This window comes from Phalangium opilio, unplaced genomic scaffold (genome assembly GCF_054372755.1).
Source record: "Phalangium opilio isolate 3A_F unplaced genomic scaffold, DU_Popi_V2 ptg000217l_1, whole genome shotgun sequence".
Taxonomy (NCBI): domain Eukaryota; kingdom Metazoa; phylum Arthropoda; class Arachnida; order Opiliones; family Phalangiidae; genus Phalangium; species Phalangium opilio.
In genome coordinates, this window is record NW_028324218.1 from 8302340 (window position 1) to 8319960 (window position 17621).

General features: G+C 35.9%; 2 protein-coding genes and 1 long non-coding RNA gene across 3 annotated transcripts in view; all 3 read left to right on the forward strand.

Annotated features, from left to right (window-relative positions):
• LOC149616083 (uncharacterized) overlaps window positions 1–17621 on the forward strand; it is a 28610-nt gene that overhangs the window by 1109 nt on the left and 9880 nt on the right. The window lies entirely within an intron of this gene.
• On the forward strand, window positions 10854–11307 carry LOC149616084 (uncharacterized). Its single transcript, XM_089857081.1, has 2 exons — window positions 10854–10951; window positions 11009–11307. Exons 1-2 carry the CDS (start codon window positions 10897–10899, stop codon window positions 11305–11307), a joined length of 354 nt encoding a protein of 117 aa, XP_089713207.1. The 5' UTR covers window positions 10854–10896.
• On the forward strand, window positions 11978–16160 carry LOC149616085 (uncharacterized). The gene is made up of 2 exons (XR_016375840.1): window positions 11978–12268; window positions 15881–16160. It is a non-coding gene; the product is annotated as an uncharacterized LOC149616085 (long non-coding RNA).

A 17621-nucleotide genomic window follows, 5' to 3' on the forward strand; every position in this document is an offset into this window, starting at 1 on the left:
CCGGGCTATTTCGCCTCTCCTCAGTCGGAAAATATGACTGTAATTTTCGTCACTCGCGTCGTCGCGCTGACGTGAATTTTCAAGAACCAATGAGATGCTGGTTGTAATTTAGAGACGGGGATTAACTCCGGACCTACGTTTGGACTGGAGATAAAGCTGGAAATCTGGCGAATTTATATCTTCTCTCTGAGATACTAGATATAACTTCTTGATTATACCTTAAAAAACGGCCCTTTTCTGAATGTAAAATAAAAAATATTAAAAACTAAATTATCCCTTATTATTAAAAACCTCTCCTACTGCACCGTCATTGGTTTAGTGGTGTCTGCTAAACCGAAACTACCTTGTCCTTTCCCTTAAATCTCACAGCCTGTGAGAATTCATTCAATCCCGTAGGTTTAGCAGACGCTACTACTAAACTTATGGCTGCAAAGTAGTCCTCGTTTTTAAGAACTATTAAATGCTAATTATTTTGCAATTAAGAAATCATTTAGTTTTTAATATTTTTTATTTTACAGGCCCGTTAATTTTCAAAATTTTAAAAGCCCGACCCGGCCCGGCCCGATACAACTTTCAAAAGTGGAAAGCCCGGCTTGGCCCGACCCGATCGGGCCGGGCTTCGGGCCGGACCGGGCTTGAGGTGGCAAGATAAATGTTGGTGAATGCGATTGCAGAGTACCCGGATCCGGATAATTATTATTTCATCTATCCACGAATAGATTAGATCACAAAAATATTTGTTTAGTAATAAAAAACTATATTATAATACTTTTTCATCCAAAACAATTTTGATTAAATTTCTATAAGACCTAATAATAAAATGATCTGAACTGAATCTTCTTAACTGCCTATTGTTTTGTCGACGTCTTCATTTTATAAAGCTTACTCAGGATTTGTGGATAAGGCAGGGATATTTAAAATAGGGGAAGTAGTCAGGGATTAGTCATACTTATGGAATATATGTTATAAGCTTATGATTAAACTATGCAACAGCTCGAACAATGTGTCTATCCTATGAAAAACATTAACATGTACAAAAATGGGCCAAGCCTCGCCTCGTGCCCTTTCCGCCGTAAAACGTTCTGAGATCCCATGTAGAGCCAAGTCTGCCTTTTGTTCTCATTCAATCGCCAATTGAACAATTATGTTATAAATTAAGTCCTTTTCCTAATTAATAACCAATATTCTTTGACTCTATCATTATTATACATCTTTGTTCGTATCAAAAATATCGTGACTTGGCAATCGCAGATAAGTAATATTAAAAGGAAGTCGAGGGGATATTCACTAAATCGTTTATGGTCGAGGGGATATGTACAAGTTTATAAGATGAGTCATGCACAACCCTATGCACAAATTATATGGTGAGTTATGCATAACCCTATTTACAAGTTTATAAGGCGAGTTATGCATAGCCTTATGTACACCTGCGCTTGCCAAGTCACGATATTTTTGATACGAACAAAGATGTATAATAATGATAGAGTCAAAGAATATTGGTTATTAATTAGGAAAAGGACTTAATTTATAACATAATTGTTCAATTGGCGATTGAATGAGAACAAAAGGCAGACTTGGCTCTACATGGGATCTCAGAACGTTTTACGGCGGAAAGGGCACGAGGCGAGGCTTGGCCCATTTTTGTACATGTTAATGTTTTTCATAGGATCTCACTTCTTTTTGTAGACCCTCTCGTTATACTTCGGTAGTTATATTAAAACAAGACCCTCTCGTGGTACTTCGTTTGCCAATATAATCGCTAACGTTTGTCCATATTTACGTTGAATTACCCCTTCGACCCGCAGAGAATATGCAATAAAGATTGTACGCGATATCCTAATAAAAGAATGTAGCATCAGTTACGACACATTTCTTTTAAACTACTACTCCTATTAGCTTTAATATATATTTAACTTTCGGTTAACTTTGGACCATTACGTCCTTTCATCAAGAACACACACTATTTCAGTTGAAAAGACGGTAGCGCCATCTAGTATTAAAATAAAGAACTAAAGAACAATTTTATAAAAATTTAGGGATGTTTTAATTTTTCTGTGCTTTATAAAATAAATGAAAACTAAATCCTGAATTTTAAGTTTCTATCTCCCCTAGAAGTACCTTAGAATTTTGATGATCGGTGAGTGAGTGAGTGAGTGACAAAATAAGGTATATTTCACCTGCGATATTTCGAAAAGTATATACTGTAGGAACTTGAAATTTGGAAACTATAGCTACGATTGACGTTCCTCGCGGCAAGCAAAATTTCAGGCTTTTACCTGTACCCATCACGAAGTTACAGTGGGCTTAAAAGTGCCACGAGTTGCTTCGAGAAAAGGATGTCAGTGCTCGACTTGGCTGGGAGCACTGCCGTGCTCCCAGATATATCAAAATTAAAATTGATAAATCGTTAAATTGACAATACCATAATAATTTTTATATCATAAATAAAATTTTAGGACTTCCTTATGTATGAAATTTATGAGTTTTAGTGTTTAAGAGAATAATTTACACTCATTTCGAGTCGTCAATAATTATTATGACTTAAATCCAATTGAAATAAAATTGAATACGCTAATAATTTTAATTGAAAGTTATAGCCTTATTTTCAATACGACATAATTCAATCTATAAATTATTCAATTATTCGCATGTCGTAGTTTATCTTGAAAGTTGGTTTAAATAACTCGCTACTCGGGCTATATAAGCTTCTGAAATTATAGATCATCATTTAAAGCTTGATTAGTGGTTGATTTGGTTATTTCTTTCGACAATGAAGATCTTTCTGGATATCTTTGCAATTAGCTGCGTCGTCTTTGCGATCGCCGGTAAGTTTCTCTTTTCTTTAACTTTGGACAATCAAGTGAAAAGCACAATTTGATTTTTTCAATTATTTATTTCACATAGATTTTGCGGCAAGCACCAGCTACAACAACACAATTTGCCCACCAAATACTGCGCGTGAATGCTTGGAGTACTACGTAGAATATCAAGATGATAAACCTACAGTAAAATGCGTTTGCACTTGCACTAAATACGAACACTGTGAAGGTTACCAATGTTGCGAAGAACAGCCAGAGGCCTTTTGCTGTTTTATCAGTTGTGACAGGAGACCAATTGGCGAGTGCGCTTGCAGAGAATAAATAAACGGATGATTGACATTTTTTTCATAGATATGATTATGTATTTTTCAAAATTAAAATACAAACATTTTGAACACATAAATGTAAACTTTAATATTACCGTTAAAATAACACTATGCCATAAAAGAGCGACCTTTTTCCAAATATAACAGGAAATATAACTAAATAAATTATCTCTTACTACAAAATATTTAGCATTTAATTAGTCTAAAAAACGACACTACTGCACAATCCGCCATTGATTTAGTATCGTCTGCTAAACCGACACTCCCTTACTTGGAACTTAAAATTATTTCCCTACCTTTGACACTTGATAATCAGTTGATTGAACTTTTTGAATATCGTTGCTATTTGTTTCATGTCTTTGCGATCGCCTGGAAGATTACAAGCAAATATTTATCGACTAATAATAAATGATACACCTTAAAATTTATGAGAAATACTCATAAAAACCGGAAGTTCTTAGGACTTTCAATATGAAACCTAACTGGAAGGTTACTGTTAAAACTTACGGACATAAGTTCATCACTGGTTTCTGAGAGCTTCTCGTGAAGAGACGTGTGTGAAACGTCATAGATTCTCGTATAGCTACGCCTGGTGAGGCGCTGTCAAAGATTTAGTACAGACTAAATAGGAAGATGGACTACAAATTAAATTCCGGTGTCGTTCTCGAACTAGCTATAGCTCTCAGCATTAGTCTTAATCATGACGAAGTTTAGGTAGTGTTATACTTATGGAACCGCTTATTACCTTATGATTAAACTAAGCTAAAGGTCACAAAATGAGCCCACATATCAAAATAATAACGAACGAAACATCATCATCATCATCATCTTCTTCTTCTTCTTCTACACACCATTTCAAACTAATAGCCCATCCTATATACGATGTGGCTAAAAATTGATATATCGTTGAATTAACAATATTAAATCCAATTTTAGTGGTTATGGTTGAAATTTATTAGTTTTAGTGTTTAAGAGAACAAACAACCTTCGCTCAGAAAAACTATTTCGAGTCGTCAATAATTATTTTAAGTTACATCCTATTGAAATAAAAATTTAATACACGAATAATTTTAAGAAAAAGCTGTATAGCCTTATTTTCAATACGACATAATTCAATCTATAAATAAGTCGAATATCGTATTGTATATAGAAAGTTGGTTTTAATAATAACTCGGGCTATATAAGCTACTATAGTCTGTCAAACGAAAGAAGAGCCCTGAGCAATTTGTCCAAATTGGTGTCGCCACGATCGACCTCATAGTACTTTATCAACTTGTTTTGATTTGTCAATAGTCGTCTGTAATATAGTCTGCTATAAACAGATAGGCTTAATCGCAATAGAACCAATACATTTTGCAATATATATCTAATTTGTTTATGTTTCATGGTTTTTTACGATCATCGAGTATTAAAGAATATAAAACAAAATTAACGACAAGACACCAGTTTTATCTTTGTTGAACTAGCATTGCAATATATTTTAATGACATAAGTTAAAGTGCTTGTCATATATTGCAAAATGTATTGGTTCTATTGCGATTAAGCCTATCTGTTTATAGCAGACTATATTACAGACGACTATTGACAAAACAAAACAAGTTGATAAAGTACTATGGGGTCGATGGTGGCGACACCAATTTGGACAAATTTCTCAGAGCTCTTCTTTCGTTTGACAGACTATAAAATTATATATCTGCATTTAAAGTTTTATTTTCGGTTGATCTGGTTATTTCTTTTGATAATGAAGATCATTTTGAATTTCGTTGCAATTTGCTGCATCGTTCTTGCGATCTCCGGTAAGTTTAAATGAAATAAAATTATGTATTCAATAATAATAATAATAATTAAGTGTAACAAGGAGTTTCTTCTAATTGATCTTTTAAACGCAAAGAGTTCTTAATTATATTTTGGTTTTAAATAACGGCAAAAACGGATTTACGTAAGAAGAACGTTGAACGTAGCAAATTCTCTACCCATCCTCGACTACTTTGTATGTTTTGATGGGAGTAGCTTTTAATTTAAAAACTCGCGCTCGCCATCTATCGGTGTCATTCTCTTATATTTTTTGGGCTTTAAATATAGGTACTGCATATGTAAAGTAAATCATAATAACAACTTATAAATGCACTACAATAATATTTTTTTTTACCACTGGCGCAATTTCGGAAAACAATATTTAACCAGAGATAAGAATGACATTTTCGACCACTAGAAGTCGCTATATGCTAAATTTGTGGGTGAGTCAAAATATAAGCAGACGAAGTTTCTCAATAAAATATGCGAGGATAGTACCAGAGGCTAAAGCTATGATCCGACGTTCTTAGTACATAAAACCGTTTTTGATATTACTTAATTTTTTTCCATTAACTTATGGATAATCAAATGAAAAACACCGTTATATTTTTCAATTATTTATTTCATGAAGATTTTGCAGCAAGCTACAACGAAATTTGCCCGCCAAAAACTTAGCGTGAATGCACGAAGTTCTACGATCGAGAAACTAAACAATACTTAAACCGTGATAATAATCCAGATTTTTGCCATTGCGCTTGCACTGTTGATACACAGTGTAAAGGTTCCGAATGTCCCCGCTTATTGCCAGAGACCTATTGCTGTATTATCCCTTGCCGCGGTAAAGACGTTGGCCGTTGCAGTTGCAGAAAGAAAGTAAAGGGATGACTGTTATTCTTTTCAAGACTAAGATTATGTATTTTTCGCAATTAAAGAAAAACTGTTTTGAACATATTAATGTAAACTTTAATATTACCATTGAAGGAAAAGTTCAGGTATTATAACAATATAACTTTAAAAAACGACTTTTTGCTACATATAATAGGAAAAATAATAATAATAAAAATAAATTATCTCTTATTACAAAATAATTAGCATTTAATTCGTCTTAAAAACGAGGCCTACTGCACCGCCACTGTTTAGTGGCGTCTCCTTAACCGAACCTATCTTATCCTTACCTCTCTCAGCCTGTGAGAATTCAACCAATCCCGAATCTTTTACGTAGTCGTTGACACGTATGATTTGTTTGCTTCAGCGACCAAAGCGACATCACCGACGTGACAGTAAGATTTCAGTCTGGTCTAAATGTGCCTAATGAGTCTGTATTTCCAGGCAAATCAAAACGTTTCGATTATAAATATGACCATGCACATTAGCATAAGTTTATAATGCCTCTAAGTACACAAATACGGGTTACAACTGGGCATCTTCTGCAGGCTACTGTGACGTCAGAACTCGTATAGCGCTAAGATCCGAAGAGAGAAAATTTTCAAATTTCTGTCGCGGTGCAGCCACCAAGCGGTCGAGAAGAAAAAAAAATCATCCAGTGGAATAAAGGAGAGTTTTACGTTTCGTATAGGCAGGAACTGGGGGGGGGGCGAATTTTACTTAAGCAACCCCAAATCCCTCTCTCTCGTGAGATAGAGGCGGTTTGAGTCCTGATTCCTGAAACATTCTAAAAGGGATAAAAGAAACGCTAGGCTAGGCGGTACAATTTTGTATTGAAGTTGAGGTGATAAATGATACGGAGAGAGTATAGGGTTTCATTAAAGGGAGCCAGACAAACACTATTGCCATAGAAGTGGAAGCGATATGAGTACTTAGAGGCATTATAAACTTATGACATTAGTAATAATAATACAAGTTGGGAAAGCCAAAATATTACCTCTCCGAGTGGAGATGACTATCACTACCCCTTAAACAACCTAAATATATGCATCTATCGCTTTTTTTAATTCTTTGCAAGTGCAGGAATTGAATTTTAAAATAGTCTATTGTTCAAGCCTTTTCAATATCTCTCAATTGCTGTGGAAACTCTACTCTCTCGCTATACCTCAACCGCATTCTTAGTCTACCAGTATGATTTGTAACATTTGTCCATATCAAAGCTGAATCATACCTCGCCACACAAAAAGCAAATGTGCCCAAATCATGGAAGCCACAACCCAATCACACATAAGCTAGGCTCCCACTTAACCAAAATAATTATTAAACAGTTAAATACTCACAAAGGTTGGCAAAATCAATCTCCTTCAGTAATACGTAAGGCTTAATTATATTATTTGCCGAACAAAATTAATCGAGCAAATCTAACACTTAACTTCTTCCTTCGAAATTCTATCAAAGAATGATTCAACTGTTTAAAAAAAGGTTTTTTTCGCAAATAGGGCGCTATCATATCAACCGCAATTCCGTCATATTTAAAAAATATACATGGCCAACACTTTTTTAGACACAATAGTGGAAGTTTTAGTCTCATTTAAAACATGTAAAACAATTATCTCATCTACAAATAGCTTACACATGTCTTTTTTTACCAATATCTAGCCGTTTGGATTTTTCTAAAGCAATCTTACCACCAAAATATTTTTTGATATAGAATAAATGTTCTATGTTCTTCATTTTTGAAAATATATTTTTTAGCGTTTGTAATGATTACTCTCTACACCTACACTAATCTAACAAGGAGTATAAATCCACTAGTGGAAGCGGTGTTTTTATTGAAAATATATTTTTTAAGCATTAAATCTAACTGGGAGTAATATGAAAGGAGTAGAAGCTTATCTGTCTTAGGAAATATGAAATTTTATCTTAACAGTTCGTTAAATCATAAGTTTATAACGAAAAAACGCGGAAGGGGAAAACGAGCAGACAACAACGATTTTTGGGGGTAGAAGTTTAAGAGCGCCATCTGTCGTCCGTGCCAAAGTTGAACTTCCACTCGAAGGCAATGGGAAAGTGGATAAAATAATGCCATCAGCTATTTAACTGCGTCGATATATTTAACGACTTGACCCATGACATGCCCTTAACACTGGCTTCTATGAATCCTATTTATTCTTGGATGCTAGGAAACTTGGTAGATGTGTATTTATCTTTCGACTCACTCCAAGCCTTTAAGCCCTCAATACAGAGGATTTGAAACACTATCGTAATTCCTAGTGTCTCGAATCTCTACGTTCCTGTCCATTATGAACAGTGCTGAGAGAATGATACATCAGAAAGAGCCATTCAAATCGAATTGCCGAAAATATTATCCATATTTTCATTTCATATAACTGAGAAAACAAATTATTATGGTTCTGAGAGGAGCTTCCCATTTTGGTTGTTGTTCTCAAAAATATATCGCAATGCACGGGCCTCGATAGATATTGGAGGCAATGAAGGAAATATATCACAATGCATGGGCCTTGATAGATACAGGAGGCAATGTAGGAAATATAACGCAATGCACGGGCCTTGATAGATATAGGAGGCAATGATTTAACGACTTCGGTACTTGGGTTTATCTTTAATATTTAAATAAATATAATTATTTTTAATTATTTTAATCGCCAGTAAATAACTTTAAAAATAGTTAAATCGTTTAAAATAAAGTTGTTCATAATATCTTTCGAATCTTTGCTAATATTGACGTTTAAAGTGAAGGGTACCCTTCTTGCCCGCTTTCTTCACATTTTGGGGTATATATACGATCCGTTTCCATTATAATAATAGATAAAAACGCATTCGCGTGAACCTTTGGTGGAAGCCCTGCCATTGGGAGGCTAGACGTTTCTCGTAACCCTAGCTGATCGCCGCGTATATCTTAAAACCAAATAATAGATAAAAACGCATTCGCGTGAACCGATGGTGGAAGCCCTGCCATTGGGAGGCTAGACGTTTCTCGTAACCCTAGCCGCTCGCCGCGTATATCTTGAAACCAAACGATGACGGTGGAAAAGAAGCCAGAATGTACTGACCGGCGTACATGTGGAATGGACAAAAGACCTGATGACGGTGGAAAAGAAGCCAGAATGTACTGACCGGCGTCCATGTGGAATGGACAAAAGACCTGAAGATGGTGGTGCATAGAAGCTGGTGTCAATGTGGAATTGACGGAGAACAGAAGATGGTGGTGCATAGAAGCTGGTGTCAATGTGGAACTGACGAAGAACAGAAGATGGTAGTGTATAGAAGCTGGTGTCAATGTGGAATTGACGACGAGCAGAAGATGGTGGTGCATAGAAGCTGGAGTCAAGGTGAAATTGACGAAGAACAGAAGTTGGTGGTGCTTGGAAGCAAGCACGTACAGACTAGTGTCCATGTGGGATGGACAAAGACTAGCAGATTGTGGTCCTTAGAAGCCAGTTAGTAAAGACTGGTGTTGGTAGATGAAGGACCAAATTTCCGTGAACCGCGAACGCGTTCCGGAAATCGGGTATTTGTTTGCTCCGATTTGTAAACTGCGAACGCGGTCACGTGGGGTCTGACAGACAGACAGACAGACAGACAGACACACAGACAGACACGGCCGGTGTAATACCTCTCCGTGACATACGTCACTCGGAGAGGTAAAAATACCAAAATTTTAATGGTTTAACATGAAATTTATTTTATTATTTATGAGGATCCAATAACAATTTATTTTAACTCTCAATTGTGATAACGGCGTTTTCATTTTATTACCTTATTTTCCCGACTGTGTCATGAACTTTTTTATTGCAGTTTTTGAATCGATCATTTATATAATATAAAAAATACAGAATGTTTAGAACAATATCAATTGTATTCAACACAATGGAAAATTTATGGTGTTAAAACGGAAGGCAGATACGTTTAAAAACCACATTTTCGCACACGTATCGCATACGCAAAGTTCTTTTAAAATTTGTGACGAATTTTATACCATTCAATATCCACTTTTGAATTTTATACCATTCAATACCCACTCTTGAACCTATATATATTTATTTAACCTTAAGAAATGCTTTCAAAGCATTATACTATATTTATTTTTATAAAAACTCCCTTTGGCTGGTTACACCCCCCTGGTTAACCCCATCTTTTATCACGGACCCCTGTGGTCAACAAAAAGTGCGCGAAGTCGTACGCGATGCGAACACCTGCAAAGTTGGATGACCCGCGATCCAACGGGTCAAAGGTCGCACTCGGAATATTCGGGTTTGATAAAAGAAACCAACCAACCACAGTCCGGCTTTCTGACGAAAGCACAAAAACTTCTACCCAATCGCCGTCGAGCTTTTCATGGAAAAAGGACAGGGTCCCGGCTATAAAAGCCGCTCTCAAACAATAGACAACAGTTTAGATCTAGACAATCTCTAACTCGCTAGCTTTCTCTAAAGCTCAGAGCTCAGAGCTCGGACTCTTAAACAACCGAATAACCGATGGCCGTCCAAAAAGTACCGAACAGCCTAACGCGGTATCCTGGATGAAACGCTGAGTCATTGCCGCTAATCACCAAAGCTCCGGCCGAACACATCTTGAGGTTGAGGACCGTACGGAACCAAGTACCGAACCGTCCGGCACCAATGGTGCCCCAGCATCGGCGAGATCTCTCCACGCGTTCGAACAACAAAAGAACTAGGACAACCAACACGCGTAAATAACCGTGAGTGACAAAAACTTTGAAATCTTCAGGGGTTAACCAGCCTAAACTTAATATGAACAATTTTGAACTATTAAGATTATAAGTTATTATGTTAAACCTCATACGAGGCAATCATTACAATTTCCTGTTTTTATTATTTGAATAAACACGTGTTTCCAAGTTTAATTCCCCGAGTCATGTTCCCTTATTTTTAATATACCAATGCTGACATTTAATAATCAAAATTATAAAAACCCTAGACAACCGAACCTTAATAAATATTCTAAATTAAATTAAATAATAAATAACAAAATGTCGCAAATTTGACCTGAATTCTCAGAAAATTTGTTTTAAGAATACTGTCCCGACGATGAGATATTTCGATAGTATCGTTGCAATTTGCTGCATCGTCTTTGCGATCGCCGGTAAGTTTAAATTGAAATATGAAGTCAATAATGTTTTAAAGTATTTATTTCACATAGATTTTGCAAAAAGCAGCAGCTACAACGACACAATTTGCCCGCCAAAATCTGTTCGTGTATGCTCGAACTACTACGAAGATGAAGAAGATAATAAACCTATAGTAAAATATGTTTGCAATTGCCGAGAATATGCACACTGTAAAGGTTACCATGTGTTCCGATCCCCAGAAAGAGGCCTTTTGCTGTTTTACGAGTTGCCGCAAAAAACACGTTGGCGAGTGCGGTTGCAGAAGAAAAATAAATGGATGATTGTTATTATTATTTTGTTCAAAGATATGATTATGTATTTTTCCAAATAAAAAAACATTTTTGAACATATAAATTTTTACTTAGATATTACCAATAAATAAAAAGTACAGTTAACATAACATTTTGCCTAAAAAGAGCGTCTTGTTTTCATAATATAAACGGAAAACATAAACAAGTTGGGGAACCAAAATAAACCTCTCCGAGTCGAGACGCAATTAAGATGTTTTTTCTTAAATAATTAAATAAATATAATTGATATTAATTATTTTATTAACCAGTAATTTACCTTAACTCTCGTTAAATCGTTTTAAGAAACTTTATTACTAAAACCATGTTAAACTTAGCTATTGATGACGTTCGAATTCAAGCGTATGCCTCTTTAACAGTTTATCGAAATTTAGGGTATATAGAGCAATTGATTCACAATAAACGATAAGAAGAGCAGCAATTGCGTGAACCTATGTTGGGAGCCCTGCCCATGGGAGGCTAGACGTTTCTCGTAACCCTAGACGATCGCCACGTACTCCGTAATCTTAACGATGGGAATTTAAGTCAAAAAAATGTTTTTTGCCAACACGCTCACGCACAGATACGTCCAGTGTAAATTCTTAATATTTTTAAAGATCTATTAAGAAATTATCTAAGCTAAAGCATCTAAATTCAAAATTGCTAATTGTGATATTGGCATTTTCATTTTATTTCCTTATTTTTCCGAATTTTTATTGCAGTTTTTGAATCGATCATTTATATAACATAATATGAAAAATACAATACTACGAAAATTTAGAGTGTTTAGAACAATATCAATTGTATTCAACACAATGGACAATTTATGGTCTTAAAACCGAAGGCACATAGGATAAAAGCCACATTTTCGAACACCTTTCGCATACGGCAAGTTCTTTTCAAATTTAACCTGAATTCTCTGTTCACGTATTAAGAAGACTGTCACGATCATGAATTATTTCAATAGTATCGTTGCTACTTGCTGCATCGTGTTTGCGATCGCCGGTAAGTTTAAATGGAAATATAGAGAGCTTTTAGATGGGATAGTAGTACGTCACACCCTACCAAGTCTTACCGCTGTTCTGGTAACCATATTGGGTTGGGTGGTCTCAGCTTCATTCCAGCTTTAAACCCACCAATATGGCAGCGTAAATTATGTCACGAGACTCTGCTCCTCCTCCAACTGAAAGCTCTCTATAACACGCCATTTCTTCCAATCAACCTTTTAAACGCAAATAGTTCTTAATTACCTCTCCGTGTGACGTAGTCCAGGAGAGGTTCTGTAACGGCCGTGTCTGTGTGTCTGTCTGTCTGTCTGTGTGTGTGTCTGTCTGTCTGTCTGTCTGTCTGTCCGTTGTTACACCCACGTGACCGCGTTCGCAGTTTGCTTATCGGAGCAAACGTGTTCGCCATTTCCGAACTGCTTTCACAGTCACGGAAATCGCTTTCTACTTGAGTTCTCACACCACCATCTTCTGGTCTTTGTCAATCCCACACGGACACCAGTCTGTTGTTACTGGCTTCTAATCACCACCATCTTCTGGTCTTTGTCCATCCCACACGGACACCAGTCTGTTCTTACTGGCTTCTAATCACCACCATCTTCTGGTCTTTGTCAATCCCACATTGACACCAGTCTGCACTACACTGGCTTCTAACACCACCATCCACTGGTCTTCCGTCTATACCACATAGACACCAATCTGTATCATTGGCTTCTACTCCATTATCATCGTTCGGTTTTAGGATATACGCGGCGATCAGCTAGGGTTACGAGAAACGTCTAGCCTCCCTAAGGTGGGATCGCCACCAAAGGTTTTCGCAATTGCGCTTTTTCCTTACTATTATAATGGAAACGAATCGTATATATACCCCAAAATTTGAGAAAGCGGGCAAGAGGGGTACCCTTCACTTTAAACGTCAATATTAGCAAAGTTTGAGATGATAATAGGTATAACTGTATTTTAAACGATTTAACTATTATTAATGTTAATTATTGAAGATTAAAATAATTAAAAATAATTATATTTATTTAAATATTAAAGATAAACCTCTCGTGCAATGAGAGAGATTATCATTGCCTTCTATATCTACCAAGGCCCGTGCATGCGATATATTTCCTTCATTGCCACCTATATCTACCAAGGCCCGTGCATTGTGATATATTTCAATAATCGCCTCCTATATCTATCAAGGCGCGTGCATTGTGATATATTTCATTCATTGCCTCCTATATCTATCAAGGCCCGTGCATTGCGATATATTTTTCAAAACAACAACAAAAATGGGAAGCTCCTCTCAGAAACATAATAATTTCTTATCTCTGTATATGAAATGAAAATATGGATAATGGTATGAATCCTTGCCTGTCTATTAATATTTTACGTAGGAGTAATACGTTTTTAGCGAAGTCTAGAGAGGATTAACATAAGGGAGATTGTTTCGGAAAAAAAATACTGCTTCCACTAATGGGTTTATACTCCTTGTTACTGTTGTATAGAGTAATCATGATAAAAGCTTAAAAAATTACGAGAGGACAGACCTTTTTTATCCTCTTGTTTTATTCTTAATAAGAATATAAAACATTTATTTTGTATCAAAAAATATTTTTTGGTGCTAAGATTGCTTTAAAAAATCCAAACGGTTAGGCATTGGTAAAAAAAACAAATGATATTTTTCAAATCTAATGAGATAACGCCCACCTAGTTGAAAATTGCCCTTTTTTATTTGCGGGAGCCATTCTTAATGAGAATTTCGATGCTACTAGGTTGTCAATTAAACTACCGGTATATTATTGTTGTTGGAAATTGGATATTAAGTCAAATTAAGTGGTTGTAAAGAGCCAGCAGGTTTTTGCCGCTTCTTTTTGTGAGTATTTGATTTTTGTATGTAAAATGGAGGAAGATAACGTTGAGAGTAAGGATGAAATGCGGAATCGCAAAGCGCGGGAGAGGATGAGGGCAAAATGGTCGACGTTTTCATTGGATACTTAAGTTTATATAATCTTCTCGACACGGAGAGGTAATATTTTGGTTTTCCCAACTTGTTTTTTAACTAGTTTTTACGTAGTTTATTAATAGGGGATTGTAAAAAAGATTAGGAGGGGAAACAAATAGGGGGAAGGCACTAAAAAGTGTTTCGTCACGTGGTGCAGCTGCTTTGAACCTTTATTTATAAAAAATGAACATCAATGTAATGCAAACGAACTTCATATTGCACGTAGTAAAAGAAAAACTCACCTTCAGTTTTAAATTAAAACGTTAAATTATCTGCAGCGCCCAAATCCACCAAATTAAGGTTTTCAGTTAGGCCTTGTCCCACCAAAAAAAAAAAAGATCATGGGCGGGGGAGGGGGTGTAGTAGGACGTTTTAAATATGTCCAGCCTTCTTTTTAAAGTTATCTGGCAGTACTGAAAACACTTTCACGTGACCTCTTTCTTTTTTACAATCCCCTATTAAAATTACGGTATATATTGAGATTAAGAAACGTAATTGTTTTCGCGGGTTTGAAAATGTTCAGTTTCATCGGGCAGTGTTGAGATGGCCCCACTTCGTTAGCGCCTTTTCTTTAACCCAAGCTAACTCCGTCATGCCTTACTGACGCAAAACACGATCGAGTGCGCTACGCAATAGCAGACGATACTTGAAATGTTTCAGGATTCCTGCGCTTATTTCCGGCCCTGCTTGGCGGTTGGCGGTATTTCTCATTAAGACTCGGATATTTTAGTTTTCAAAAATCTTGGTTCAAAAATCAACATATACTGGACTCGTTTTAAGTTGTCCGCTCCAGGGTGGGAAATAAGGATTATTTTAAAACTGGAAATTGGGCCAGCAACCCCTCCTGGCCTGGAATAAATAAACTGGTCCATGACCACTGACCAGGGCACGTCGTCTGCTAAACTAAAGAAGTGGATAATTAGAATAGTTGAGTTAATGCCTGGACTCTGGTTACCCTTGAATTTTCTTAGTGGTCCCGTGGACCACTGACCCCCCTCGGGTTTAATTTTTAAACTGGCCCAGACAATTTTTAAACTGGTCATTTGCCCTGTGCCACCGCCTTATTTCCCACGCTGGTCCGCTCTCACTTTTGATCAGGAAAATGAACGTAAGATGGCGCGACCAAACAAAAACGGTAGAATGGGCCTTAAAGCTACCGCGATTTTATACATTTACTTTAAAAAAAATCTAGATTCTTGGATTCATTACTTAAATTCCTTCCTTTAACCAGAAGTACTGAGCTAACCAAATTCTTCACTCGGCGAAAGTGAATATTCTTGATAACACAAGAACGGTTGGCCCTCTAGTAGCGGTTTCTGAATTTTCCCTCCAAAACGTGAGACGCTCGCGGTGGTAGACGGCCGAACTAGATTCAAGCACCCGCGTCCGTGATCCGCGGCTTTAGGTTGAGGGGAAGGGGGATAGGAAATGTTTTTGGAACTCGACCAATTTTTTTCTCAGTAGTGTAGGCGCGTGGGAAGCGGCATAAAATCCTCAAATTTGTTCACTAGTGCCAGGATCTACTATCAATGCTAGAGCCCTTCACTTCTAGTCTCATCTCACTTCTGCTTTAACTTATGAAAAACACAGTTCGATTTTTCAATTATTTGTTTCACGTAGATTTTGCGGCAAGCAACAATAACACAGTTTGCCCTCCAAAATCTGTTCGAGAATGCTGGTCAGGAAAAACAGATCGCAATCCTAACGCTAGAGAAAAATGCCGATGCAGTTGCACTGCTTATAGAAATTGTGAAGGTTACGAATGTCCCAGCTCCTGGCCACAGCCCTATTGCTGTTTTATAAGTTGCGGCTTGAGAGGGGTCGGCAGGTGCGAGTGCAGAAAAAAAATAAACGGATGATTGTTATTTTTTTAAGGCAATGATTATGTATTTTTGGAAATAAAGAATACATTTTTGAACATATAAATGTAATCTTAAATATTACAATTTAAGGAAAAGTTCAGGTAACATAACATTATTACTTAAAAGAACGCCCTTTTTCAAAACAAAAAACAAAAAATAAATGAGCCCTTTTTACAAAATAATTAGCATTTGATTAGTCTTAAAACGTGGCCTACAGCGCCGCCATTGTTTAGTGGAGAAAGAGGTTAGGTTTAGCAGATTTCACAAAAAAATGGCGGCACAGTAGTCCTCGTTTTTAAGACTAATTCAATGCTAATTAATTTGTAATAAGAAATCAATTATTTTTTGATATTTTTAATTTAATATTCAGAAAAAAGGCCTTCTTTTACGGTAAAATGTTATAACTGAACTTTTTCTTCCACATTACTTATCAAAATTGCATCGTTATCGACTATATTATAATACTTTTAATTCTAAAACAATTTTGATTACATTTCTATAGTAAAACTATCCGAGCTGAATCATCTTAACTGCCTATTGTTTTATCGACTTTTTCATTTTATTAAACTAACTCATGGGATTCGTACGGATAACCCGGATAAGTCAGGGATATTTAAAATTGGGGAATAGCGTCGTACTTATGGAACATATCTTATAAACTTATGACTAAACTATGCTACAGCTCACACTATGAGTCCACATAAATTAAATTTGATAAATCTTTAAATTGACAACACCATAATAATAATTTCCATATAGTAAGTATAATTTTAGTCACACTATGAGTCCACAATCTAAAATAAATTTTATAACGTTAAATTGATAATACCAAAATAATTTCCATATAGTAAATAAAATTGTTGTCACACTATGAGTCCACATATCTAAAATAATTTTGATAACGTTAAATTGACAATACCAAAATAATTTCCATATAGTAAAAAAAAAATTAATCCTTATGTATGAAATTTAGGAGTTTTGGTATTTAAGAGAGTAATTTACACTCACTTCGAGTCGACAACTCGGGCTATACAGTATAAGCTACTGAAATTGTAAATTTGCATTAAAGTTTGCTTTTTCGGTTTTTTGGTTATTTCTTTCGACAATGAAGATATTTTTGAATTTCGTTGCAATTTTCTGCATCGTCCTTGCGATCGCCGGTAAGTTTAAATGGAACTAAGTGTTCAATAGTAATAATTATCTGAAACAAGCAAATTCTTCTAATTGATCTTTTAAACGCAAAAGGTTCTTAATTCTACAGGTCCGGTAGGCCCTTGTAGATATGACTTAACACCCATTTGTAACGTTAAAGCAAAATTCACATGTTTTTACTAAATTTCCTATGGAGATTAACATGAGGATTTTCGTGATATTTAACCACCTCTAACTGAAAAACTACAGCGAAGTTACTTTTCGGAATACTCTTAAATTAACAATTAAGTATTCAAGGTGTGCTATCGGCTAGTTTAATCTAAAACAATTAAGTCTAAGTATGTACG